General features: G+C 40.7%; 3 protein-coding genes and 1 long non-coding RNA gene across 4 annotated transcripts; 1 reads left to right on the top strand and 3 right to left on the bottom strand.

The window, feature by feature from the left end:
- Positions 1–193: 193 nt before the first annotated feature.
- On the bottom strand, positions 194–1,600 carry LOC134008526 (uncharacterized). The gene is made up of 2 exons (XR_009928134.1): positions 1,320–1,600; positions 194–830 (listed from the first exon to the last, which is right to left on the bottom strand). It is a non-coding gene; the product is annotated as an uncharacterized LOC134008526 (long non-coding RNA).
- Positions 1,601–14,106: 12,506 nt separating this feature from the next.
- LOC134009126 (uncharacterized) lies at positions 14,107–15,276 on the top strand. Its single transcript, XM_062448849.1, has 2 exons — positions 14,107–14,237; positions 14,490–15,276. Exons 1-2 carry the CDS (start codon positions 14,113–14,115, stop codon positions 15,274–15,276), a joined length of 912 nt encoding a protein of 303 aa, XP_062304833.1. The 5' UTR covers positions 14,107–14,112.
- A 94-nt stretch (positions 15,277–15,370) lies between these two features.
- On the bottom strand, positions 15,371–17,156 carry LOC134008518 (G2/M phase-specific E3 ubiquitin-protein ligase-like). Its single transcript, XM_062447933.1, has 3 exons — positions 16,987–17,156; positions 16,460–16,674; positions 15,371–15,797 (listed from the first exon to the last, which is right to left on the bottom strand). Exons 1-3 carry the CDS (start codon positions 17,139–17,141, stop codon positions 15,625–15,627), a joined length of 543 nt encoding a protein of 180 aa, XP_062303917.1. The 5' UTR covers positions 17,142–17,156; the 3' UTR covers positions 15,371–15,624.
- A 1,036-nt stretch (positions 17,157–18,192) lies between these two features.
- LOC134009125 (uncharacterized) lies at positions 18,193–21,426 on the bottom strand. The gene is made up of 9 exons (XM_062448848.1): positions 21,320–21,426; positions 20,793–21,040; positions 20,587–20,709; positions 20,318–20,452; positions 19,990–20,058; positions 19,623–19,670; positions 19,429–19,548; positions 18,609–18,779; positions 18,193–18,225 (listed from the first exon to the last, which is right to left on the bottom strand). Exons 2-9 carry the CDS (start codon positions 20,940–20,942, stop codon positions 18,193–18,195), a joined length of 849 nt encoding a protein of 282 aa, XP_062304832.1. The 5' UTR covers positions 20,943–21,040; positions 21,320–21,426.
- Between the last annotated feature and the right edge of the window lie 6,563 nt (positions 21,427–27,989).

Here is a 27,989-nt window from a genome sequence, read left to right as displayed (position 1 = left end):
GTACACCGATACTCATAGTTCAAGCAGTGCATTTGTAAGGGAGCGTGCTGCACATGTCATTATCAACAGGATTTGGAAAATCAACCGATGCAATAGGAGCTGTATTCCAATTTAAGAATGTCTTCAAGAATCTCTTTAAGAATGTCTTCATACCCTTCATGTGTTGTCATTAAATTTAACTTGGAAACAAGTAGTTTGTTCTGCATCTTTATTTAATCTTTCCCTACTATATAGTATCATTTTATGCATGTGTAGTGCACAATGATTAAACCTCAAGGACTTGGTTGTGAAAGGCTACAGTACAACTACATGATAGTCAACATGACTATTCAAATATGTACACATGTTATTTTAGTCTCTGCTATGAAAAGAGTGTAAAGGGTGACACAATAAAGGTAACGCTTTTGTCTACACCGCGCTGTCTTGGTCTTGCACCTAGCATCTTGGATTTCATAATGGTTGGGTGTGATGCATGGGGATGTATTGCATGCTCCAAATAGGGAGTCGTGATGTAGGCTACGGCTTCCCAGCTGATAGTGAGAGGAGAAAGAGGTGGTTTGATAAAGTCAACAGGAGCAAACTCAATATAACTCAATAACGACCACAATTAAAAGCATAGTAATGACAAAAATACTGTGGTTTAAATATAAGACAGCCCACTCCATCACATTTTCCCTCATCCAGAAATCTCTCATCCAGTGGTCTCCCATCCAGCGCTCCTTCAACTAGTGGTCTCCCATCCAGCGCTCCTTCCTCCAGTGGTCTGACATCCACCTCCAAGGCACTGGGCCTCCTTTTCAGCTCACATCAACATCAGTAGCAATGCCAGACTGCAAGGGCCATAGACACACACACATAAACAGACAGTAAGCTGTAATGATAATCACATGATGGACTGAATGTTACAATGGTCTCTAACTCATAGTTTGCTTAGTAAACATTCACTTTATGAATAGATTAACCATGTTGTACTATGTTCTTTGATGGTTCCTTGACACTGTATAATATCATCCAATTTCTTACTGTACCAACCCCCAGACTATGGTGCAAATAAGCGACCACAGTAACGGATTAATAATTAAATACAGCTTTCCTCTCACACAAACTTGTTTGTAGGCATTAGTTTCTCAATAAATATAAATAGTGCACTAAATTAGCTAGCTACACTGATCATTACATAACCAGGTCATCACTCACTTCGTAGCACATTGTTTTTGCTACGTTCTGGCTTCTACATGTCTAGCTAGCATCAAAAAATCTCGGCACTTTAAGATACTGAAATGTTAAATGTACTAGATGCCAGAAAATGGGCCAAGAACTTCCACATTCTTACCTTGGCACAACTCCATCATACAGTACAGTACAACTGTTCCTCAACGACGATGCTGCTGTGTTTGAAACTGATGCTAGCTCGCTCTAGTTCTAACTAGCCTACAGTACAGTACAGTACCATGAACGTAAAGGCAATTGACGCAACTCTTTCTCTTTATGACTCTGCAGGCAGCTAAATGGTACAAATTGGTATCCAGAGCCTCAACGCGAAAAAGTTAAACATCTTGACTAGCACTTTTTTTAGCAAGGTTAGCTAGCCAAAACTCTCATATCTCGCTATGTACTGCGTGTGTGCAGTCTTTTGTTTACTAAGGTAGTCATAGCAAACCCAGGCATGGAAAGTCCATCTTCACACTCTGATACCGATCAACCAATGGGGTTAAGGTGACACCGTGACATACATTGATTGACAGCTTACCTCATTAGCTTAAGGACAAGGAAATACAGAAATAAATGTACACAGAAATAAATAAATACAGAAATAAATGTACACAGAAATAAATAAATACAAAAATAAATAAATACAGAAATAAATGGCCATGTAAATAAATAAATACCTAATTAAGATGTTTTCATACATTTATTTTTATATATTTACATTTTTTTATGTATAAATACATTTTTTTATACATTTATTCATTTATTTGTAATTTTGGCAGGTTTGGTCCTCCATAGAATATAGCGAAAGTTGTATGTGACCATAAAATAACCAAAACAACGTTCCCCCAATGTCATACACAGAACGTCCCCGTGTGACTATCAGGGAACTATATGGGGACATTCTTTAAAAGTCCCAAATGTCATATTTGTAATGTTTGCGGTGTGACCACAATATAACGAACATGGAACGTCTCCAACGCCCACAGTCTTTGCAAATTCAGGGCTAAATAAACTATTTTGGGACAATGTTTTGTCTAACAGTTCTGAACGTTTATTTTCACTGATTCTTTTGTGGGTGATTTGTGAGACGCTTAACTTTGATGTATGTATTTTCAGTATTTCAACATAACTTTCTGGAGGGTTTAACCCATTACCTCGAGGTAGTACCTAGATCTAGCTAGCGAAATCCTAACGTAAACAATGTGAATCTGATAGAAGATAACCAGGTTAAATAGCCTCAATTTCAAACCTATACGTAATATCATGCCCCATCCAATTTCTGAAAATACGTTTATATATTTAACACTATTTCTGTAAAGAAACTCACCTTTGAAGTAGCTAATTTCCAGTTGAAATCCAATGCGTAGTCCTACAAGACGGTTGAACCCCTGAAAAATATCTTCTGAAACCCCAGTTTCAGCGATGTGTTGAAATGGGCATGCGCAAAGTGGGGCAGACTGAGGGGCAGGTTTGCTAAGGAAGAATTGTAATATTCTGTGATGACTTGTCTTTGGAAATTAAACTCTAAAGAGTCGCTTACCTTTTGGTCACATTTAACAATTTGTATTACAAAATTATTGGAGCACAAATTTGCATTGTGTGTCATACAGCTTTGGTGTGCTGTACAAAGAATGTTTGCTTAATCATGTTACACATCACACATTGATTGCTTTTGTACATGTTTATAGTAAAGAATGAAAGACTAAATTATATTCCAAATTCAGTCTTTTATTTATTAAAGCTATGTTCCTGCATATGAGAAAATTGATGACCAATGACATGCTGGGGCTGAGATGCACATGAATTACATACATTGTCTACATTTATACATGCTGGGTGCAACATTTAATATTGTGTGTGATTGAAATTCATGTAGACTATGGCTACATTACAAAAGTGTCAGAACTGAGAGCAGTCCAGTGTGATCTCCATCTCTGGATAAACCATATTGCACTCGAGATCCGTTGTCCTGCGACCAAAGAGCGACTTAACGGCAACTTAACCCATGGTACCAAAATGAATGTATCCAGCCGACCAAGGTACAACGCCACGGCAACGTTGTCCACGGGACCCAAAATAACAGTATCCAACCGACCAAGGTACGATGTCGCGGCAACGTTGTCCACGGGACCACAAATAACGTAACCAACCGACTACGGTACGACGTCGCGGCAACGTTGTCCATGGGACCAAAAAATAACGTAACCAGCCGACCAAGGTACGACGTTGCGGCAACGTTGTCCACGAGTCTAAAAATAACGTAACCAGCCGACCAAGGTACGACGTCGTGGCAACGTTGTCCATGGGACCAACTGGCAACATTCCCTTTATAATGTTGCTACGACGTTGCCACAATGCTGCCAGAAGGTAACGTCGCGGGTTACCAACTGAGCACTTACTGGCAACGTTGCCGCAACGTCATGTGTTAGCTGGGATTAGCATCATGACATTAGTATGTGTTGTCCGGGCAACACACACTACAGTGATGTATCTGTTTTCAGTCGTTAAAATAAACATTCCTCACAAATACCTTTTTGTTGGTAGGATTTATTATGTACGGTGGCCAACATGTGCAAACGCACTGCAAATTATAAAACACATGCAAATAGACAAAACACAAGCAAACTAGAGAGGGTACAATTTCTGGGGAAATTGTAGGGTGTGCTTGCTTGCGTCGGTTGCACAGGGGTCCGTTTTTAATGACATTTTTACAACTGATATTTCTGTATATTTTATATAAAAATGCATACTTATTATTTATAAAGATTACATAGATTTAAAAGCATCTTTATCTTGCTGCTCATTTACAACTCAAAATACGAGTGAAGTGTAGAATGAAATAGATGTCTTCTCATTTCCCCTGCAAGAGGCAGCCTCATAGCTGAATCAAAACGAATACATTTGGCAGACCGGTGTCAAAATAGACCTAATCTCTATGACTTAAATGTCCTTTTAAGTTTTTCCCTTCTCGTGATATTTTCAGACATTTAGCCTACTCATATTTACATTTTACATTGTCATTTAGCAGACGCTCTTATCCAGAGCGACTTACAGTAAGTACAGGGACATTCCCCCGAGGCAAGTAGGGTGAAGTGCCTTGCCCAAGGACACAACGTCAGTTGGCATGACCGGGAATCGAACTGGCAACCCTAACCCTGACTCCCCATATTGCATATTGCATTCATTCATTAATAAAGAACCCCCTTTGAAGATTATTCTACGACGTTACCGGCAGTAGAAGATGGAATCGCGATTCAAACATTACCATCTGCTAACTGAAAAAATGCCCCCAAAAACGTAAATAAGCTTGACATTTATTTAGTGGAAAATCGCTCATTCATAAAAAGCTCACTGGTAGCGATCATTGTCAGTAACAACGCAAAATGCGATATAGCCCTGTGTGGAGAAGCTGCCCCGGTAAATTGTACTACTACAGTACAGTATTAGACTACTGCTGTATTCGTCTTGGTAGCGATTGCGTTGGTTGAATTCGGTTGAACGTTCCGTTGTACGGTTTAGGCTGAAATTAATTATTTTCATGAACAGATTGACAAAGTTTAGGCTGTGGCAATGAAGTTCAGGTTAGTAGTCAGATAGTTTCACCTATTGAAAGACTTGATTTAAGTAAGGGGAGTGCCGAACATGTTCTGTCGCCGTTTTACTTCCTAAACAGCTGTGTACTGTAGATGTTTTTGTAGTGTGTCTCGCGTAAGCTACAGCGTTGCAGTGAGCAACACTGGTTTTACACCACAGGTAATGATAATTTCACCAACAAATCGTTTACATGTAATGTAATGTCATAATAAATCCTACAACAAAAATATATTTGTGAGGAATGTTTATTTTAACGATTGAAAACAGATGCATCATAGACCACTGTGGTAGCTATGTGTTGCCCGGGCAACAGAGGCTAATGTCATGTTAATGCCTCAGTGAAATAGTAGACTACCGTTTCCGAAAGTAGATGTGGGCCTACTTCCTTAATAATATCAGCTAATATTGTACATTACATTTCACAATTGTGTTTCACATCACAAAGTAAAATGAGTAAATAGTTATCACCCTGGCCTCTTTGCTTGTGGCGTTTCTGCAGCTGCCTTGCAGTAAAGCTATAGTTAGCCTAGCTATCCCCCAAGTTAACAGATGCGAAACGAATGTTCTGCTACAGGTAGTCACGCGTGTTTTCGTGACGTAGTGACGTTAGTAACGTCAGTGACTGTGGCTAGCAAATTAGCCACCGTTAGCTTCACTTTTCGCCACAAAAACTTAACTTGAGCCTAAACCATGCAACGGAACGTAAATACAAGCAACTCAATCGCTACCAAGACTAAACTTTTGACACCTAGGTTGTCTATGTAGGCCAAATATTGACAAAGATTTAGGGGGGCAAAAATAAATAATAATAAATATATATGTGAGAGAACAAAGGTTGTGCTCTCGCCGAAGGCTTGAGCACACCCAATAATAAGAAAAGGTAGAAACACTTAAGTGGCTTCGCCGCTTCGCGGCTTGGCCACCAAAAATAATATATATGTGAGAGAACAATGGTTGTGCTCTCGCCGAAGGCTTGAGCACACCCAATAATAACTAGATACGGCTGTTCCTGCGAAACAGCAGTGAGAATGCTGAAAACCTGAATGGGGATAGCTGACCATGCTAAAAAAGCTGAAAATTGTGAACATTTAGTAGAAAGTTATAAGCTGAAGCGCTTGAAAGGTATTTTTGAAAGGGGCTGGAGCTGGACGAAGGTATAAAACTACATAAAAGATAAGAAAAATGCAAAAATAGAAATAATTCTGAAGAATTTGAAAATTTAGCAGAAAATTATTTGCTGGAGTTTCAAAAGGCCTGAAATGTATGTTAGAAAGGACCTGCAGCAAGATGAAGGCAGAAAACAGAAGAAAAGAAGAAAATGCAAAACAATAAGGGCAAAAATTCAGAAAGATGAGCGGCAGGAAAATTTGAAAATTTAGCAGAAAACCAGTTGCTGAAGTCTGGGTTGAACGAATTTGAAGGTAAAAGGACAACACTGGAATGACTTGAACTTGCTGGAAAAACAGAGCAACCGTTGGTCATTGGCAACAGACTGGCAACATTTCTAACCTAGAATCTAGGTTTCAGGTTCAAGACGGAGGAGAAACTAATCATGTGTGCCTGCACGCCCAGTCCTGTTCAGACACTTAATTTAAGATGACATTTACATTTATGCATTTAGCAGACGCTTTTATCCAAACGACTTCCAAGAGAGAGCTTTACAAAAGAGCATAGGTCACTGATCATAACAACGAGATAGCCCCAAACATTGCGAGCAGCCAAAACATGAGGCATACATTGTGGAAAACCAAATAAGTGCAGAAGGGAAGAACCATAAGAGCATGCAGTTAAACAAGTTACAATTGAACAACATGAAACTCCCCACAAGAGTGCACCTGTAGAAAAAACAATCAACAGCAAAATATTTCACAGCGAGTACAAGAATTTGAAACCATTACAACTAACCAACAAGTCTCTCAATACGAGTCATTGTGATCCTGGAGGAAAATAACAACAAGTGCGTCTTGAGCCTTTTCTTGAAGGTGGGGAGACAGTCAGTGTCCCTGATGGAGGTGGGGAGTTGATTCCACCATTGGGGGGCCAAACAGGAGAAGAGCTTGTGTTGGGACCGGGCGCTCTTGAGCGGTGGGACCACCAGACGGTTGTCAGAAGACCGTAGGTGGCGGGGGGGGTCTAAGGCTGGAGGAGAGACTTGATGTAGTCGGGTGCAGTCCCGTTGACCGCTCGGAAGGTCAGTACCAGAGTCTTGAATCTGATACGGGCCGTGATGGGAAGCCAGTGGAGGGAGATGAGGAGCGGGGTAACATGGGAGCGTCTGGGTAGATTGAAGACCAAACGGGCCACCGCGTTCTGAATCCTCTCGAGAGGGCGGGTTGCGCTGCTGGGAGACCGGCGAGCAGCGAGTTGCAGTAGTCCAACTTTGAGAGGACAAGTGCTTGGACTAGCATCTGGGTGGAATGCTCAGATAGGTATCTCCTGATCTTCCGGATGTTGTAGAGGGTGAATCTACACGACCGGGAGACCGCAGCAATGTGGGCTGTGAGGGAGAGCTCGTCATCCATGGTCACCCCGAGGTTCCTGGCAGAGGATGAAGGGGTCACCGTCGCCGATCCCAGGGTGATTGAGAGATCGTGGGAGATGGAGGGTTTGGCCGGGATGATGAGGAATTCTGTTTTGGCGAGGCTCAGCTGGAGGTGGTGCTCGGTCATCCAGGCGGAGATGTCTGTGAGGCAGGCCTCGATCCTAGCTGAGATCCCCGGATCAGTCGGGGGGAACGACAGGTACAGCTGCGTGCCGTCAGCATAGCAGTGGTAGGAGAAGCCATGGGAGGTGATGATTGGTCCAAGCGAGGTGGTGTAGAGGGAGAAGAGGAGGGGTCCAAGGACGGATCCCTGTGGGACACCAGTGGAGAGCTGGCGGGGGCCTGACACTTTGCCTCCCCAGGAGACCTGGTAGGATCTTCCCAACAGGTAGGATGAGATCCACTGAAGTGCAGTGCCAGTGATGTCCATCTCAGAAAGTCTGGCCAGCAGGATTTGATGGTTAACCGTATCAAACGCTGCAGAAAGGTCCAGCAGAATGATGACGGATGACCTCGAAGCCGCTCTGGCAGACTGGAGGGCAGTGGTGACTGACAGGAGGGCAGTTTCTGTGGAGTGGCCAGTCTTGAAGCCCGATTGGTTGGGGTCAAGCAGGTTGTTCTGAGAGAGAAAGTTTGACAGTTGGTTAGATATGGCGCGTTCAATTGTTTTAGAAAAGAAGGGTAGTAGTGATACCGGTCTGTAGTTCTGGAGGACAGCTGGGTTACTGGAGGGTTTTTTGAGTAGAGGGCTAACTCTGGCCTGTTTGAAGGCAGAGGGGAAAGTGCCGGAAGTAAGAGAAGAGTTAAGGACATGGAGAAGAAAAGTTATGATGGAGGGAGAGATGGTTTGAAAGAGAGGGGAGGGGACTGGATCAAGGGGACAGGAGGTGGGGCGATGAGAGAGAATGAGGTCAGAGATCTCTGCCTCGGACAGGGGAGAGAAAGCGTTTAGACATTTAGTTGGGTCAGTCATAGAGGGTGAGTGGGTAGGAAAGGTGGGTTCAGGGAACCGACTGCTAATGTCAGCAACTTTTTTCTCAAAGAAGGAGAAGTCGTCTGCTGTCAGGGTGGAGGGGGAGGGTGGGGGAGGTGGGTTAAAAAGGGTGGAGAAGGTAGAGAAAAGTTTGTGAGGGTTTGAGGCAGAGTTCATTTTGTTCAGGAAGTAGTGGGTTTTAGCATCAGTTATGCGGGCAGAGAAGGATTTGAGGAGGGAGTGATACTTATCGAGGTCCAGACCGTCTTTGGACTTGCGCCATCTCCTCTCAGACATCAAAATAATAATTCATAGTGCAGGGTTGCCAATGTTGTCGTTGTCCCTGGTGACTTTTTTATACTTAAATAATAAGATCATGCTACATGTAACCAGAGGATCATTTCTTGCAAGTGTGTCAAAGTGGTATTTTTACAGACTGTATTAACACCGTAGGCTTGAATAATAACCGAAGGCGTGGAGCTAGAGAGAGAATGCAATGGAAAATTTCCTACATAAGCTAGATCTACTGCTTCAATCAATAAAATGAGGATATTTTCCGAGACCCAAGACTCTGCCGAAACTAGAGATGTCCTTTATATGTCTGTGCGGTCGGAAATACGTCTCTACCGGCAGTTTCGAAATCGTCTTCCTTCTTGCTTTCTCTGACGGATTTTACCCACCTCTCCATTGAAGTTAGTGAGAGAATTTGAAAGGCTGCTCTCGCTTCAAGGCTCATAGCTGAAAATCTGTCAATGTGAGCAGTAGTTTAGTAGTGTAGTAGTTACATTGGCTGAAAGAGGACAATTTTTCCTACATTTTAAGGTATAACTTGTTTCTGTAAATTAAACTATATGAACGTTAGAGGAATTTGTTTGACAATTTAGTTGAATGTCAGAAAAAGAGCAGGCAGAAGTGTGCCACTCTGCTTGCTGCTCGTTCATAAAAATCAAGGAGCAAACATTTTAATTTATTTCAAACTGTCAATTCAAAATTGGCAGAATATTTGAAAAAACTGAATCATTTGGGAATAGCTGAATGTCTTGTGAACATTTTAAAGGTTGAATGGTGTCTCTAGCTGAAAGTATGCTGAAGTAGTTACGTTTGAAAGAGGAAGCTTTTTAATTATTTGAAAGTATTTACCATTACTTTTAATGGGAGAATAATTTGCACAAAAACCTTAATACATAAAAAAGTATAAAAGTGAGAAATTAGAAAAGTCATAGCACCCATCTCCTGAAGGAGCTGAACGTTTTGATTCCAAAATTGTAGGAATCGGTGAAAGTATGCAGGACTAGTTAAAGGACAAAAAACGGCGTAAGAACTAAGAAGTTGACAACTAGAAAGGCCTTTCCTGCAGAAAATGCGTTGGAATGCTGAAAGATTAAATTATTTTTTTTAAATTGCAGAAAATACAGAAATGAGAAAATACCCGCAAGCTGAAATGAATGTCAAAAATGTGTGAGTCACACAAAAGAGGCAGTGTGGAAACTGAACTGCATCATCTAACAATGCTAAGAGCTGAAATACAATGCGGGAGAAGCTTAAAGCTGAACTGTTAAACAGAAGAAGAAGAAGTAGGCCTAGGCTAGCTAGCCATAAAAAGAATATTAGTCTTAACAGCTGAAATTATAGTTGGGATAGTAATAGCAGTAGCAAATTTAGCCTATCATTGAGTGCGTTTACTCGGCTTTCTTAGTAGGATTCAATGTGTTGATTGAATGAAACATACAGCAGTAGGGCCGATACAGGAAGACACAGCGACACTTTGTTGCAGAAGGATGATGGTGCAAGTTTTGTCCGTGGAGCATACAACGATTAATAAAAATAATCATGTAGACGCGTTTATTGAGTAATCGCATAAGTAATTACACATGTAAACGGAGTAATCGTATTATTGGCATAAACCGACAATTGCTAGTAATCGGGTTTCTCATCCTCAAGTAAACGCACTCAATGGCGTAGTAGAACAAAACAGTTCCATTAGCAATAGTAGTAATAGAGATATTAGCAGCATCTAATGAGTCACCTCTTGTAAATTGTATACGGTTGAAATACTATCAAACTGTCGTGTGACTCCACTAATAAGCTAATACCAATCAACTGTGTAAGAGACTGAGTGGCACATGTCTGTGTGGTTGCCACGGTGATGGTGCAGCTATGATTGCTAACGCGCTGAGGGCAGAGCGAATAACTACCGGCAGTTTCAAAATCTTGTTCTTTTTGCTTTCTCTGACGATTTTGTCACCAGATTTGCATTGGTCTCTATGGGGCGAGAGTTGGACTTTGTCTCGCTTTCGTGGGGCTCTGAACAAATGTGTACGTCTGTTGGATTCAACAGACAACTGTCTACAACCAGCACAAAATTAGCTATCTATTGATCCAAAAATGAAGCATGAAGAGCGGAAATTGTGGCAAAGCTGGCAAACTAGAAATACTTTTTGAAACTGATTTCGAAGCTCCCCGAGGCTTTCACGTACACACCCATGTAGATCTCAGAAACGGCTTGAAAAAGTAATGAAACATAATCAGTGATATTGAAAAAAGTTGATTTGATATCAAAAAGCTGAATTAAAAAAAATAGTTTAGGGTTTTTTCAACATTTTAAAGTTTAAATGGTGGCTGTAGCTAAAAGATTGAGGAAGAAGAAGGATTTGAAAGTTGAAGAAGTTTAAGAGGATTGAGAGGATTTGAAAAAAACTCCATTGGAAAACCATGTAAAAAATATTATTAATATTGATTTATATTAATTCAAGCATAAGAGGTACAAAGCTGAAAAGATATAGCAGTCATAGCCTGAAACTGCTGAATTTTTTGATAGCTGAACGGTTTTAACAGCTGAAGATTTGAAGGCGCTGAAAGGTGTCACGGAAGAAATAGAATAATAAGAAGTTGAACTAGAAAGTGCATTTCCTGCAGAAAATGCGTTGGAATGCTGAAAGATGAATTATTTGTTTTAAAATTTCTGAAAATAGGCTACAGAATTAGAAAATACCCGCAAGCTGAAATGAATTTCAAAAATGTGTGAGTCACACAAAAGAGGCAGTGTGGAAGCTAAACTGGATCATCTAACAAAGCTAAGTGCTTAAATACAATGCGGGAGAATAAGTTTAAACGTTGTGAAGCAATCGAAGAAATAGTAGAATTTCAAGAGGCAGTGTGGAAGCTGAACTGCATCATCTAAAAAAGCTAAGAGCTTAAATAGCCTACAATGCGGGAGAAGCTGAACTGTTAAACTGTAGAAGTAGTAGAAGTAAAATTACTAAATGTAAGTAGTATATTCGTTTTAGTAGCTGAAATTATAGTGCTCTTAGTCTTTTAATGAGACGAGTTGACTGAATAGCTCCGTGTTGCGACTCCACTAATCAGCTAATACAAATCACCTGTGTGAGAGACTGAGTGGTGCGTGTCCGTCGTTGCCACGGTGATGGTGCAGCTATGATTGCTAACGCGCTGAGGGCAGAGAGTAACAGAAGTGTAGCTAGAATCCACACCTCAAACAAGTTAACCTAGACGCAAAACTAGACGTCCAATCCAAAAAATAAGGATATTTTCCGAGCCCCAAGACTCTGCCGAAACCAGAGATGTCCTTTATATGTCTGTGCGGTCAGAAATACGACTCTACCGGCAGTTTCAAAATCTTGTTCTTTTTGCTTTCTCTGACGATTTTGTCACCAGATTTGCATTGGACTCTATGGGGCGAGAGTTGGACTTTGTCTCGCTTTCGTGGGGCTCTGAACAAATGTGTACGTCTGTTGGATTCAACAGACAACTGTCTACGACCAGCACAAAATTAGCTATCTATTGATCCAAAAATGAAGCATGAAGAGCGAGAATTGTGGCAATGCTGGCAAACTAGAAATATTTTCTCAACGACATCCGAAGCTGCCCTCCACTCTAATATGGCAAGCCGTTTTAACATTTATTTCTACAAACGTACTAGTCACTATTTTAAAGTTACTAGTACTTATTCTTTAGTTACTAGTAACTAATCCAATAGTTACTAGTATCTATTCCCGTTTTACTAGTAACTTTCATTAGATACTAGTAACTATTCTTTAGTTACTAGTAACTAATCCAATAGTTACTAGTATCTATTCCCGTTTTACTAGTAACTTTCATTAGATACTAGTAACTATTCTTTAGTTACTAGTAACTAATCCAATAGTTACTAGTATCTATTCCCGTTTTACTAGTAAGTTTTCATTAGATACTAGTACCTATTTTTTAGTTACTAGTAACTATTCCGACATATCCCGAAACCAATAAGTACTAGTAACTATTGCCAACAAGATATCTAGTTAACATGCAAATTAGCTTTAGAAGATATCTAGTTAACATGCAAATGAGCTTCTAAATATATCTAGTTAACATGCAAATTAGCTTTAGAAGATATCTAGTTAACATGCAAATTAGCTTCTGAAGATATCTAGTTAACATGCAATTTAGCTGCTGAAGACCACACCTCACAGAAGACAGCACCACAGAGAAAATATCAACGAACCGATTTGAGAAATGGCACACCTATGTGTAATTGAAGAAATAGGACGAAAATGCAGAGCATTAGAAAGAGCTTTCCAACAAGCTAACATAAGCCACGCACGATTGATGCCGATTGAGTCATCACTTGTGAATTTAAGAAGACTGGACGGTATTTTATCGGTGGAGACAATGCAAGAACCTTTTGCTAGCCTTGAAGAACTCCGAGCTCTCATCACCACCACACATGCGATGTCAGGAGAGCACAGCGAAGACGCCTTTTCAGCCCCTCGTATGCCCTCAGGTAACGTTTGGATTTCACTTTTAGAATAACATTACTCGTACAATGGTAATATGGTGGTTAGCCAAATATACCTTGTATTAGAGATCCCTGTAGGTTATTACTTAAGATAGCTTGCTAGCTGTCGAGCGCCGATGTTATCTACCTTGACTTTACAGTATTGTCTTTATTAGCTACATTAGTTGCTAACGTTTCCTGACCATCTCTGCCCAACTTGTATCTCTAACTTATGTTCTCAGGCCAGCGAGGGAGACCTAAAATTGCCATAAAAAGGCAGCAAATACAGTTCCTCGTGGGTCAAGGCTACAGTCAAGCGGATGGGACAGCTGCTGAAATGTTCAGCATCTTTTTTATATCAGAAAACCAGAGCGCTTGGATTACCAATTAGGAGTTCCAGGTCAAGAACCATAACCAATGAGGAACTTGAAGATCATATAAGAAGACTTCAAAGACAGTTTCCGAGATCTGGAAATGAGGTGACATTGTTATAAGTGTATTATAACTAATCAGTATTTTTGTAACATATTCTAGCATCCTGGCCCGTGTGATGTAGGCTAGCCTACACGTTTTCATTCTGAAAGTTTGTTGGCCTTTTTGTTAGCATTAATAAATAGACAGTGTTCATGCACTACCGCTCAAATGTTTAAGAACACCTAGGGTTATTAATGTTTTAGATAGAGTTTCACTAAGGTGACATTAAATTGATTAAAATAGATATCCAATACCTTACCAATGTTGCAAATATCTATCACTGTTGTAAATGACTGATTCATGATTACTAATGTAAATACAACTGCAGAGACATTTTCCTTTTAGCTCATTCATAATTAATTATGTTTGACTATTATTTCTGATATATTTAATGCCACCTTGGGGAATGAAGATTCAATTTTCTATCAAAACACGTCAATTTAGTAAAAAAATGTTTTACCAAAGGTGTAAGTTGCCTGTGGTTTCAGATGATGAGGGCATTGCTGCGAGCAGGATTCTTTGTAACACGACAGAGTGAGAGCGATGCTGACTTATATTGACCCAGCGGCTGCTGCGCGAAGATGGAGTGCTACCGTGGCAAGAAGAACATACCATGTGCCATATCCCAACAGTCTGTGGCATATGGATGGAAACATGCGTCTCATCAGGTATTCAGTTGTATTTGACAATTAAATATGCACTGTTGTACCAAGCAAACTACTTTCTTCTTCAGTAACCAGCTTCCAAAAGCTGTAGAACATGTATTCCCTGATTATCAGAAATTCAGCATTTATAAGATGGTCAGCTGGAAAGAGAAACTAGTTTGTTTCTTCTCATATTCTACAAATGGCACCATTAAAGATGTATTGTATATAACTGAGAAGTACTAATTTTGTTGACCAATAGTTTTTCCTTTACAGGTGGGGCTTAGTTGTTCATGGAGCCATAGATGGATACTCACGCCTAGTAACATACCTAAACTGTAATACAAACAACAAAGCTGTCACTGTACTTACACAGTTCTTGAAGGCAACATGCCTGTATGGACTCCCATCCAGAGTTCGCTCTGATCATGGTGGGGAGAACACACAAGTAGCATTGTTCATGAATATTGTCCAGGGTGTAGAGCGCAGTAGTCACATAACAGGGGAATCTGTTCACAACCAGAGGATAGAGCGCCTCTGGAGAGACGTGTTCCTGCAAGTTCTACACTACTTCTACAATGAATTCTACAGCCTAGAGGATGCTGCCATACTAGATCCAGAAAATGACATCCACAAGTTATCACTACACCTGACCTATCTACCAGAAATTCAACGTAGGTTGAACATGTTTAGAGAGGCATGGAATCAGCACAGTCTAAGGACAGAAAACAACCGAACACCCTCACAGATCTGGACAGAGGGCATGCTGACCAACATAGAGGCAGACAGCACTCCCATCAACAACGTATTTGGTGATGACCCATATAGGGAGGACAGTTTAGAGGCCCTTCTAGCACAACATGGCATCAACAACTTTCGAACTGACATAGAAGAACAGTTCCCAGCTGTAGTTGTCCAACAACTCAATGTAAATCTTAACCACCAACAACAGCAAGACATTTTGAGGGCTATAGAGGGAATTGTGGACTTGAAAGTGAAATATCAAACATGCTGCACTGAAATTTCTAATAAGTTGAATGAGCCAGCCAGGGGACTGCCTTGAATCACATGACTAATGCATGTCTATGCTCTCTTTTTAGATTTGCCTTGCAATGTGCTTGATTCATAGATCTAGGTGATCACTTTTATTGTACAACCCTTCCGTCACATTTAGTTGAACAACATTTTTGTACAATTGTAAATTACGTGTGAGGTTCAGAAACAAAAACTTGGTTTGAATTTGTGAATTAAAGATGAACAGTACCAAAAAACAAAAAGCCTATTGACAGTTTCCTTATACCATTTCATTCTAAGCCCTACTCTTGACCAAAGCCCTGTGTATTGCAAATACCAAAGTCCATATTGTACTTAAAGGCAGTGTAATCCTTGTGCAAAGGTAGACGCAAGCAGTTCACACATGTGTTTGCTGTGGAAACTTCGCCCTCTGTTGAGTGTCCCCAGGTAAAAGACCGTCAGTGTGCAGGAACTCGATGGATGGTTCCGGCTTCAAGCCAATGGCAGGTAGCGCACTGCATCCAGTCACAAACATTAGAATTTCCTCCAACGAGCAGGGGGAGTTACCTTCTGTAAAGAAAGAAATGTTATAAGGAAGCCAATTCAAGCTGCCCTATGCAACTTTCCATAAAGTGATCCTGTCAGCCTTATACTAGTTATTACTGAACATGGTAATACAGGGACAATAACCAATTTCTGAAAATGCACATTATTAATTTGTCCATGATATGCATTATTTTCAAGTTGATGTCGATTTAGCCATTTTATTGTCGTCTATAGTTTGTATTACCGTATTGTTCGCACTCAGGCGCACTGTCAATGAATGGTCCATTTTCGATCTTTTTCATATATAAAGCGCTCTGGATTATAAAGCTCAGTTTTTATTTTTTATTTTAATTAAAGGCTTTTAAGTGTGCCTTATAGTCCGGAAAATACGGCAGTCAAATTAGTATTTTTCAACCACTGGATCCAATATACTAGTTCCTACCATTTACACAGTTTATATATATATTTTGGGGGGGTTTTCAAAAAGTTATAGTGCAGGTTTAAGTGGTGTTCAGAATCATGCACTAGAGTATTAAGTTAAGCGTCAGCGAGCTGTAGTGTGTCTAACTCCTCAGTGGCCGGGGTTTGGATCATGTGTGTGACATTCAAGCTATGCACGGGCAGGCCCAACTTGCCTGGTAAAATTATGGTAAACTAAATAAAAAGCAAACTGATCTATTACTTGCCCTCTGCATCTAGAAGGTAGTCTCTCCAAAAGCCCACAGCAATGTTTTCCTGTACTCGTCTGTTACTTCCTGCACTGGAAAAACAGATGACAAACAGGTGATCGAGACCATCTGCGCTAAGGGTCTGTGGTGGGCTGCAGAAGAGAGGACGAAAGGCTTCTGGCTGTTTGACAACCTCCTCCAACAATCCTAATGTCCTCAGGCCTTCCTTGAACCTTGAAGAATTAAAAGTGGATAGATCCAGTAGGTGAGTGAGCTCAAGCCTGAATTGTCACATTATACAAATGTATCATTGAAAAGCAAACTAAAATTGTGTACTGTAAGAACAGAACTTAAACATTTCACGTTGTGTTACTGTGTAACCAGGCACTGCATAGTGCAGGGAATCATTATCCCGTATAAATATCTTTCATGGGATAAATGAAAATTTACAGCATTTGTACGCTGGTTGCTTTACAATGAATGTTAGTTCCAATGTTAGAGCTCAAATCGACAAACAGCACTTTTAAAACAATGCTCAATTATACCGTTCGAGTGGACCATGGAGTCGGTTTACGACTTGGAACTGGAGGATGTCCTGCAAAAGCAGGTCTTTGTCCTCCAGACATTTTACAGCTCGTAGGCAGCCTGCATTAGACAGGTAGTCACTGTGACTGGACACAACTGAACGCAACTCCTCCATGGACTTGGCCTCTGATACCTGGCAAAATCAGATATTTTAGCACGAATAGGTCAAGTAAAAAATAAAAAAATAAACTGAAATTACCTGTATGATTTTAGCTAACAAGTCAAGGTCGTGCACATCATCGATGGTGGGTGAGACGTTATCTTTCACAATGCAATCAAATAAAGTGGGAGAAAAGAATCCCGGTGATGGCCCCCCATGAACCATACTGACTGATATAGCCTTCCCCATGATATAGTACTTGTCTTCTGACAGCTGGAGAGTAAAATTGACATGATAACATTACTCCAAAGTAGTCTTACATGTAATAGCCAATTATCCATGATTACTTCATTTTATTCAAAACTTCCAAGGCAACCATTCCATCTTTTGCCAGTGCTACTGAAATGAAAATGTTAACTGAAAATGTAGACAAAAGGGCTCACCAATCGAGTCAAGAGCAAGGTTTTTTTTGTCCATCTGGACCTGTCAGCATCGGGGAGCGCTCAATGTCTTCCATTAGTAGACTTAAAAGCTCTCGTCTTGGACCTCCCAAATCTATTCCTTCCTCAACATGTCCAGTTTCATCAGAAAACTTAACAGAAATTCTCTTAAATGGATTGTATGATTTCCGGTTGAATGCTCTAAATGCACCATCGAGTACATTGTTTCGGTTGATGTTAAATCTGCAGCTCAAGTTGTAGTTAATATTTTTCCCAAGTTCCAAAAGAATTTCTTTTGGGGAACAGTCAAAATCTTCTGTGCATCTGCAAACATTTTAATATTGTAAATATTAAAATGCAGTAAAGTCCAGCCCCCCCAAATGCATTCAAAGTCACATGCCAAAATCTATATTTTCATCTAGAAACAACTGACCATAGACTGGAAACGCTACAACAAAATATGTACAACTCACTGAATTTCGATGTTATCCGTTAGCTGCATCTCATCTGGCTCTGACATCTCAGTCTCTAGCATGATGTCAAGGTAATCTATGTAGATTTCCTCTGCAGGTCCACACTGTGTAGGCCCAAAATCACTTTGGACAACCTCCATCAAATCAGGCACTTCAGCAGAAACTGTTTTGCTGCTGGTAAATGGTCTTCAGAAAGTGATAAGTTGTAAATACACAAAGATAAAAGATTACATCTATTACATTGATTTCGGAGCTAAAACTTAACACCTTTGTAAATCTTTACTTTCAAAAAAGTAAATTTTAATTCAAAGGTAATCTAATTTAGTTCTATCCACAACAATGTTAACCAAATCACACTTTCAAATTGGTAAATGAGCTTTGAGGTCTAGCATGCAATGCATTAAACAAGTGTTGAATGAAGTTGTAACTGCTGCTTTAATACCAAAAGGTACGTTACACATGAGTCATTGCAAATCCTGTGTTAAAATTTATTTCACAGAAACATAAATGAGGCTGTCCAAAACACAAGTGATAAATACCCACCCCACTACTTGTATTATATTATTCACCTGCACTTCCTCCATGTCCATCCATCGAACATGGAGGTTCAATGGAGAGGTGATGTTGTGGTCCAGAAGAGTCCCAGACACCATGTTGATGACTGTGGTGCCTGACGTAGTTTCTCTGATGTAAAAATACTCAGTGGCTGAGGCATGTGATCCAACAAAGTCAAACAAGGCCTGAAATAAAATATGTACTTATTTACTAGCCGGAAAATATCAGTACAATGACAATCAAGGTTTATTACTGCCGTTTTGACATGACATCCTTGCTGTGTTTATATATTTTAAATATATAAAACTATAGTGTTTAAACCAAAAAATACAATTGCACTATATGCAAAATGTGGGTAACATAGTACCATATTTATAGTATAGTCAGTAGCAGGTAACGCAGTCTCATTTACACACCAGTGGAGGGCGAGTAGTAAAATGTTAAGGTTTTTAGTTTCTAGAGTTATGAGGCCTGCTTGCAGGCACCAGTAGATGGTCAATTTAGACAACAAGGACAAACCATGTCTATGTAGGGATGAGGAAATTGATATGATATTACATAATGTCATCATGTGTTCAGAGGTTTAATTAGGTAACCTCATACAGTGCGGAATGCTAAGCACTCAATTGAATGATTTTGCCTTCTGTAAAAACACAGCCTTTTCTTTGAAAAGCCGTTTTCATATTTGAGATGAAAAACCTTACAGATCTACATGCTTCAGATGGGTCATGGTTTTTGGTTGGAAAATGCCAAATTTTACAAATCCAGAAGAATCACATCAAAATTTTTTTGCAAATTAAGCATTTATACATCTGTACATTCAACAATGTTTACCTGCATAGGATCAGATGTATGGAACCGTCTGATCTTCATTGTGCCATCTGGAAAACTGACTTTCAGAGGTATGCCACCAGCAGGTTCCTCAGTTGTCCTCATGAGTCTCTCATCTATTGTCTGAGAGACAGTGAGTTTGTAACAGGTTGAATATGTGCCTTCTACTGAATAGATGCTTACGGAGATGATAGTACCTTCAAACGCCTCTCCTCGTAGTCGCAGACAGCTCGTCTGCTCTGATCCTGTCATCAAATAAAAACCATCAGCTTCAGAAATTTTAATCACCATGAAAGTTTGCACAGACAAGGAATTGATGTTGGCAGGAAGGTGCATGCGTATGGGGATACATAAGTGGTGTTAAGTTTAAACAAATCTAACTATACTAACAAGGTACAAAGCCAACTACTACGGGGAAAGGTATGCAGAATAAATTATAATGTATATAGTTAATATACACAATATAAAAGGCCCTGGGGACTTGAGGTGCAGCCGTTGGTGTACAAGGAGAAGAGCAGAGGGGAAAGGCAAATACCTACAGTTAAATGTTCCAAAAAAATATACCTTTTCTTGGTCAGCTCTCAATGACAGATTGTATTCAATGTCTTGTTGTTGCCGTACAGTCCTCCACTCCTGTTAAAACAATTATTAAAACCAGGAAGCAAATGCTATAACACTTTTTTATAACTATTGTTTAAATGACAATGGTGAACAATTAATTGAAATTGCTTGGGTTTTAATTCAAGTTGCACATTACTACAACAAACCAGAGTCAAGGATAGAGACAACAATGAGTCATAGAAAAAAAAGAAAAAACCCTTGACACAGCAGATAAATGTATTTGGATAGGTCCTCCAACCCCTCTATGTAAAGTTAGGAAAGAACAAGTTACCTCTACATCATGTTGTGTTCCAGGTATAGGCAGTACAACCAGTCCTGGACTTTGAGCTCTCTCAAGGTTTTCTACAGTCTCAGTGCTGGTCGGATGTAGACTCTGATGATGACTGGACGAGTCAGAGGTGTACCCCTGCAATTCAGAAAAGCAAATAGGACATGTGGTTACGCATTTGCTCTGATCCGCCAACCCCCCTTGTGTTCATATAAATAGTCACGGATGAAATCCAGTCCAATAGTAAAGAATTAAGACAGCAAGTTACCTACCTCTACATCATTTATTGTCACAGGTACAGTGAGGACTTCTGCTCTTGGACTTTGAGGCCTCTCAAGTGCTGGGTTGCCTTGTGCTTCATGTATGGTGTCAGGTGGTATGGGTAGATCCTGTGTCTGAAGAGACAAATCAGAATATTTTGTGAATTATGCACTTGGACACATGGATGCAAATACAGTGAATAGAAACTGCACTGTACCTGCCCCACTTCAGCACAGGGGACAATGTAGAGTCTGCTCTTTCCCATCACTTTCTTCAGGGCTCTCACAGAGTTGGCTTGGACCTTTTTGATTTTTTTGCCCTTGTCTACTTTTGCCAGCTCAAACCCCACCAGGTTCAAGCTAATCATTGGGAATCTCTGACAAACAAAGTGGTTCAATTCTGCCAGACTCCAATTCAGCTCAATGGTGGACAGTTGTCCATCCACTGACTCCTGCACTGGTACTCCTAAAATAATATTGAAAACAAATGAATAAAAGACATAATCCTCTATAACTGATAAACCATCCACTAGATTGACTATGCCTGTATTGGCTTGCAATACTAGTTTGATTACATACATTAACTTTTTTTTAAGGATTGACAAACTGCAAATGCATTATCCATTTGATCATTTTAAAATTACAAAAGTTTCTATTATATTATATTACCAATGACATACAAGTTAATATTAATTTTTGTCAAACACATTTCATTGCTTCTACCTAATAACAGTGCATGATGTACCTAATCCATTATTTGTTAGAGCCTGACGCGCAGAAGTTGATGGCAGAGACTGGATATCTGGTCTTGGGAGCAGAAAGAGGCCCACCTGCCAAGTCGAACGTCCCCTTCTGGAGGATGAGGAATTGAGCTAGGAGATTTCATTGGCTGAATAAAAAATAAAAAAAATGGTGCGGTCTTCTGTGAGGTGTGGTCTTCAGCAGCTAATTTGCATGTTAACTAGATATCTTCTAAAGCCAATTTGCATGTTAACTAGATATCTTGTTGGCAATAGTTACTAGTAACTAAAGAATAGTTACTAGTATCTAATGAAAAGTTACTAGTAAAACGGGAATAGATACTAGTAACTATTGGATTAGTTACTAGTAACTAAAAAATAGGTACTGGTATCTAATGAAAAGTTACTAGTAAAACAGGAATAGATACTAGTACCTTTTGGAATAGATACTAGTTGGAAACAAATAGTAGATATCTGTACAGGAGAGCCCCATAGAATACAATTGTAAAATTGGTCAATTTGTTACTAGTAAAACGGGAATAGATACTAGTAACTATTGGATTAGTTACTAGTATCTAATGAATAGTTACTAGTAAAACGGGAATAGATACTAGTAACTATTCTTTAGTTACTAGTAACTATTCCGACAAGAGATATCCCGAAACCAATAAGTACTAGTAACTATTGCCAACAAGATATCTAGTTAACATGCAAATTAGCTTTAGAAGATATCTGGTTAACATGCAAATTAGCGTCTGAAGATATCTAGTTAACATGCAAATTAGCTTTAGAAGATATCTAGTTAACATGCAAATTAGTTTTTGAAGATATCTAGTTAACATGCAAATTAGCTTTAGAAGGTATCTAGTTAACATGCAAATAAGCTTTAGAAGATATCTAGTTAACATGCTAATTAGTTTTGAAGATATCTAGTTAACATGCAAATTAACTGCTGAAGACCACACCTCACAGAGGACAGCACTACAGAGAAAATATCGACGCAAACCGATTTCAGAAATGGCACATACGTGTTATTGACGTGAATTTGAGAAGACTCGAAGGCATTTTATCGATGGAGACGATGGAAGAACTTGTTGCTAGTCTTTCAGAACTCCGAGCTCTCCACGCACTCGATGGCAATAAGAGAGCACAACGAAGACGCCTTCTCAGATCCTCGTATGCCATCAGGTAACTTTTGTATTTCGCTTTTAGAATAACATTACTCGTACAATGGTAATATGGTGGTTAGCCAAATATACCTTGTATTAGAGATCCCCGTAGGTTATATTCCTTAAACTAGCTTGCTTGCTGGCGAGCGCTAATGTTATCTACCTAGAATACAGTACCAGGGCTTGGTTTATACTTATCAAAATGTCTAGCCACAGGGTGACCAAAGGCAGGCTAGGGGAACTCATATTAATGTTAAATAATCTCATAAAGTGAAATGTTTATGCCTTGAGACCTTAACAAAACAATCACCATGGCAATGACTACACAATGGAACTTGCATTTAGCTTAGCTTAGTTCTAACAATAAGGGCCACCAGGGTTATGGTGTTGCATGACAAGTTATTGGCTATCCAATCAGAATATGCAAAATGTGTGTCATTCAACAGTTTGTTATGGTGCCCTTACCTGTGTTGCAGCTGGCTAGGGCACACTCTCATACTCTTGTGTCATGGCGCTCCCCACTGTCCTATCTGAGGCAAAGGCTACTATTTGACTGTAGTTCCAAATTTGTGTCCTGTTTTTCATTACTGCAGGTACATGGATGACCTCTGCAAAGCAGGACGACCTGCCACCTCTGCTGCTCACCAGGCTGCTGCGCTGCTTTTTGAAAATGGCGTGGGCACAGATTTGGACGTAGAAGCTGGGCAGTGCTCTGTGCCGTCACTGTCAACCAACACAGCGTACAAAGTAAACTTGTTACACTTCACGTGTGAGGAGTGAAGTGTGGAGAGGGTGGCGGGACTTCCGCTTCTTGGGGGTCCACTTACAGGACAGCCCATCCTGTAGTGTGAACACCTCTGAGCTGCTGAAAAAGACTGTACTTCCCGAGAACACTCAGGAGGAATAACATCACACAAAGACTGCTGGTGTCCTTCTACCGAGCCTCCATTGAAAGCATCCTCACATACTGCATATTCATTTGGTATACCAGCTGTACAGTGGCTCAGAGGGTCATAAACAGCATTGTTGGCTGCCCTCTCCCCGCACTGGAAGACCTACACAGATCCTGTTGTCTCAAAAAATGCCCAGAACATCATAAAAGACACTTCACACTCCTGGGCACTCCCTGTTTGAAATGTTGCCTTCAGGCAGACAATACAGATCAATCAAGGCAAAGACAAACAGACTAAAACAGTGTCTATCCAACTGCAATAACCACTGTTGCTGCTGGCAAAACATAATGTGCACAATGTTATGTATCATGTAATGACTGTGTGTGGTTCTTTACGGTACAGTCTTAGGTATATTTATTTGAGTAATTTTAGCACTTTAGTAATTTTATCCTGATTTTTAAGTCAATGAATGATCCACTGACCGGAAGCACTTTAATTTCTTTGTACCTGTGACAATGACAATAAAGATCTATTCTATTCATTTGTATAGTATGCAATTGTGTTTGGGGGCACAGCCTGGCCCAAGGAGAATGCTGTATACTGTAGTTACATGGAGATTTTTGTTAATGGACCCAGTAGTGTTTGTTATGGGACAGTTTATACATGAGATGATCAATAAAACTACCATACCTGAGAAATCCCCAGAACAATATAATGATCAATTCTCGCAACTGGCTGAGCCTAAAACATCAGAACAATGGCCATTTGGTCTCATAGACAGAAGTCCTTGTATTCCACACCTACACTGGTACAACATGATACTAGTGTGTCCATTTCTCTCAGGCAGACAGTCTGAGAGGTCAACCAGCCCAACACATATTTCCTACATTATCCTACACTAACTGCAGCTGAGGTGAGGCAGCGCAGATCAACCCTCGCAAGGCTCCTGGCCCAGGCGGTATATCAGGTAGGGCCCTTGGGTTGTGTTGACCAGCTAGCAGGGGTCTTCAGTGACGTCTTCCACCTCTCCCTCAGCCTGTCTGTACCCCCCACCGCTTCAAGATGACCACCATTATCCCTGTGCCCAAGAACACCAAGGTCACATGTATGAACCACTATTGCCCGATAGCACTGACCTCTGTCATCATGAAGTGCTTCGAGCGGCTAGTCAAATCATTCCTCTGCTCCTCGCTGCCCCCCACCCTGGACCCAATGCAGTTTGCATACCGGTCCAACAGGTCTACAGACGATGCCATCGCCCTGACAATGCACACCGCTCTCTCCCACCTGGACAAAGGGAATACGTATGTGAGGATGCTGTTCATTGACTACAGCTCAGCATTCAACACCATTATCCCCTCCAGACTTGTCTCCAAGTTTGTGGACCTGGGACTAAGCTCCTCCCTCTGCAAGTGGATCTTCAACTTCTTGACGGGGAAGCAGGTGGTGAGAATCGGTGACCGCACCTCATCCACACAGATCACCAACACAGGCACCCCCCAGGGCTGTGTGCTTAACCTTGTTCACTCACGATTGTGCGGCAGCCTCCTTGTTAAGTTTGCTGACGACACAACCATCGTGGGCCTCATCTCTGACAGTGTCAGCCTACAGAGAGGAGGTTGATGACCTGAAATCATGGTGTCAGGACAATAACCTCTCTCTCAACATCAGCAAGACCAAGGAGATGATTGTGGACTATAGGAGGCGGCAGGAAGAAGAGCATGCACCCCTACACATCAACGGATCCGAAGTGGAAGGTCAGCTGCTTCAAGTTCCTCGGGGTGAACATCAGTGATATGAAGATTTTCTATACATATGTGAGGTTGTCTCTTGCTGTGGTCAAGAGGTCACGCAGTGGGCCTTTGACAATACCCATATAGATCAGGGAATGTGCTCTGTTTAACCTTTGAGAAAAGTACAAACAATGAGTTATGACGCATCACCAGTGTGCTATTTCTCCTGTGCATTAAGTTGTGAAATGTGTACTGTTTAAGGGCATGTTTTGGTGGTTACTATATCTGTATGGGCCAGCTCATGTATATAATGGACCTCTGAGAGACTTGTTTCTCTCACATGCTATCCCTCTGTCATGGACTGATGGCATGATCTGACGTTGTTACTAATAAAACCGAGTCAACCCTTTTCTAATAGTCGTGCCTCCTTCCGGCTTGCTTGGAGACAGAGATCTCATCCTTACAATCAGCAATGATCTCACCTGGTCTGCTCACACTTACAAAGGTGGTCAAAGCGGCCTGTAAACGCCTCTTCTTCCTGTGGAGACTGAAGAAGTTCAGCATGGACTCAGTCATCCTCACTAACTTCTACAGATGCACTATAGAGAGCATACTGACTGGTTGCATCTCAGTGTGGTATGGGAGCTGCACAGACAGGGACCGCAAGGCCTTAAGTAGTGTGGTCTGTTCTGCTGAGTTCATCATCGGCAACACAATTCATGATGAATTCTCTTAGCCTTCATATATTACATCATCAAGAAATATAGCTATTCAATTGAATTGTACTCAAAACAGAAAATGTCATTGATAATCATCCAGCTTGTTGTAGTGCTGATACTTCTGGCTTGTACATTTTGCCATTGAACCACAACTTCCACCAGTTATTCTTGGACAAAATACATATGAGATATATTAATTATACAGGGATGATACCACACTGGTCCCATGGGAAAATACAAATAATCATTAAGATATATTGTCTTCTTTCTCTGGTGTCTCCTCCGCACGGACAGACCCCCACACTAGCATCATGTTGTACCAGTGTAGGTGTGGAATACAATGACTTGTGTTTATGAGACCAAATGGCCATTGTTCTGATATTTTAGGCTCAGCCAGTTACAAGAATTGATGATTATATTGTTCTCTGGATTTCTCAAGTATGGTAGTTTTATTGATCATCTCATGTATAAATTGTCCCCTAACAAACACTACTGGGTCCATTAACAAAAATCTCCATGTAACTACAGTATACAGCATTCTCCTTGGGCCAGGCTGTGCCCCCAACACAATCACATACTATACAAATGAATAGAATAGATCTTTATTGTCATTGTCACTGGTACAACGAAATGTAACTTTTTCCGGTCAGTGCATCATTCATTGACTCAATATCAATAAAAAGGATAAAATTACTAAAGTGCTAACATTACTCAAATAAATAAGAATTAATATACCTAAGACAGTGCCATGAACAACCACACACAGTCATTTCATAATACATAACATAACATTGTGCACATTATGTTTTGGCAACATTAACAGTGGTTATTGCAGTTGGATAGAAACTGTGTTTTAGTCTGTTTGTCCTTGCCTGGATTGATGTGTATCGTCTGCCTGTAGGCAACATTTCAAACAGGGAGTCCCCAGGAGTGTGAAGTGTCTTTTATGATGTTCTGGGATTTTTTGAGGCAACGGGATCTGTGTAGGTCTTCCAGTGCAGGGAGAGGGCAGCCAACAATCTTTTGAGCGGTGTTGATGACCCTCTGGAGCGTTTTCCTCTGAGCCACTGTACAGCTAGTATACCAAATGCATATGCAATATGTGAGGATGCTTTCAATGGAGGCTCGGTAGAAGGACCCCAGCAGTCTTTGTGTGATGTTATTCCTGCTGAGTGTTCTCAGGAAGTACAGTCTCTGCTGGGACTTTTTCAGCAGCTCAGAGGGGTTCACACTCCAGGATGGGCTGTCCTGTATGTGGACCCCCAGGAAGCGGAAGTCCCGCCACCCTCTCCACACTTCACTCCTCACACGTGAAGTGTAACCCAAGTTTACTTTGTATGCTGTGTTGGTTGACTGTGACGGACAGAGCACTGCCCAGCTTCTACGTCCAAATCTGTGCCCACGCCATTTTCAAATAGCAGCGCAGCGGCCTGGTGAGCAGCAGAGGTGGATAATGTCAGTCGTCCTGCTTTGCGGAGGTCATCCATGTACCTGCAGTAATGAAAAACAGGACACAAATTTGGAACTACAGTCAAATAGTAGCCTTTGCCTCAGATAGGACAGTGGGGAGCGCCAGGACACAAGTGTGAGAGAGTGTGCCCTAGCCAGCTGCAACACAGGTAAGGGCACCATCACAAACTGTTGAATGACACACATTTTGTATATTCTGATTGGATAGCCAATAACTTGTCATGCAACACCATAACCATTTATTGGCCCTTATTGTTAGAACTAAGCTAAGCTAAATGCAAGTTCCATTGTGTAGTCATTGCCATGGTGATTGTTTTGTTAAGGTCTTAAGGCATTCAAATGTCACTTTATGAGGTTATTTAACATTAATACGAGTTCCCCTTGCCTGCCTTTGGTCACCCAGTGGCTAGACATTTTGATAAGTATAAGCTAACGCTAAGTCCTGGTATTCTAGGTAGATAACATAAGCGCTCGCCAGCTAGCAAGCTAGTTTAAATAATATAACCTACGGGTATCTCTAATACAACGTATATTTGGCCAACCATGTCACCATTGTATGAGTAATGTTATTCTAAAAGCGAAATCCAAAAGTTACCTGATGGCATACGAGGGTCTGAGAAGGCGTCTTCGCTGTGCAGACATCGAGTGCGTGTGGTGATGAGCGCTCGAGTTCTGAAAGACTAGCAACACG

The sequence above is a fragment of the Osmerus eperlanus genome, chromosome 22, assembly GCF_963692335.1.
Source record: "Osmerus eperlanus chromosome 22, fOsmEpe2.1, whole genome shotgun sequence".
In the NCBI taxonomy this organism is placed as follows: Eukaryota; Metazoa; Chordata; class Actinopteri; order Osmeriformes; family Osmeridae; genus Osmerus; species Osmerus eperlanus.
This window is presented reverse-complemented; position numbering and strand designations above follow the sequence as displayed.

Excerpts from the sequence above, each read along its gene's own strand:
- LOC134009126 (XM_062448849.1), top strand. The coding sequence starts at position 14,113 with ATGCTGACTTATATTGACCCAGCGGCTGCTGCGCGAAGATGGAGTGCT. Across the intron at positions 14,238-14,489 it reads GGAAACATGCGTCTCATCAG|GTGGGGCTTAGTTGTTCATG; the intron begins GTATTCAGTTGT and ends TTTCCTTTACAG.
- LOC134008518 (XM_062447933.1), bottom strand. The coding sequence starts at position 17,141 with ATGGAGGAGTTGCGTTCAGTTGTGTCCAGTCACAGTGACTACCTGTCT. Across the intron at positions 16,675-16,986 it reads CTCCATGGTCCACTCGAACG|GTTCAAGGAAGGCCTGAGGA; the intron begins GTATAATTGAGC and ends TAATTCTTCAAG. Across the intron at positions 15,798-16,459 it reads CTACCTTCTAGATGCAGAGG|AAGGTAACTCCCCCTGCTCG; the intron begins GCAAGTAATAGA and ends CTTTCTTTACAG.
- LOC134009125 (XM_062448848.1), bottom strand. The coding sequence starts at position 20,942 with ATGATTAGCTTGAACCTGGTGGGGTTTGAGCTGGCAAAAGTAGACAAG. Across the intron at positions 20,059-20,317 it reads GAACACAACATGATGTAGAG|GAGTGGAGGACTGTACGGCA; the intron begins GTAACTTGTTCT and ends TTGTTTTAACAG. Across the intron at positions 19,671-19,989 it reads TGAGAGCTGACCAAGAAAAG|GATCAGAGCAGACGAGCTGT; the intron begins GTATATTTTTTT and ends ATTTGATGACAG.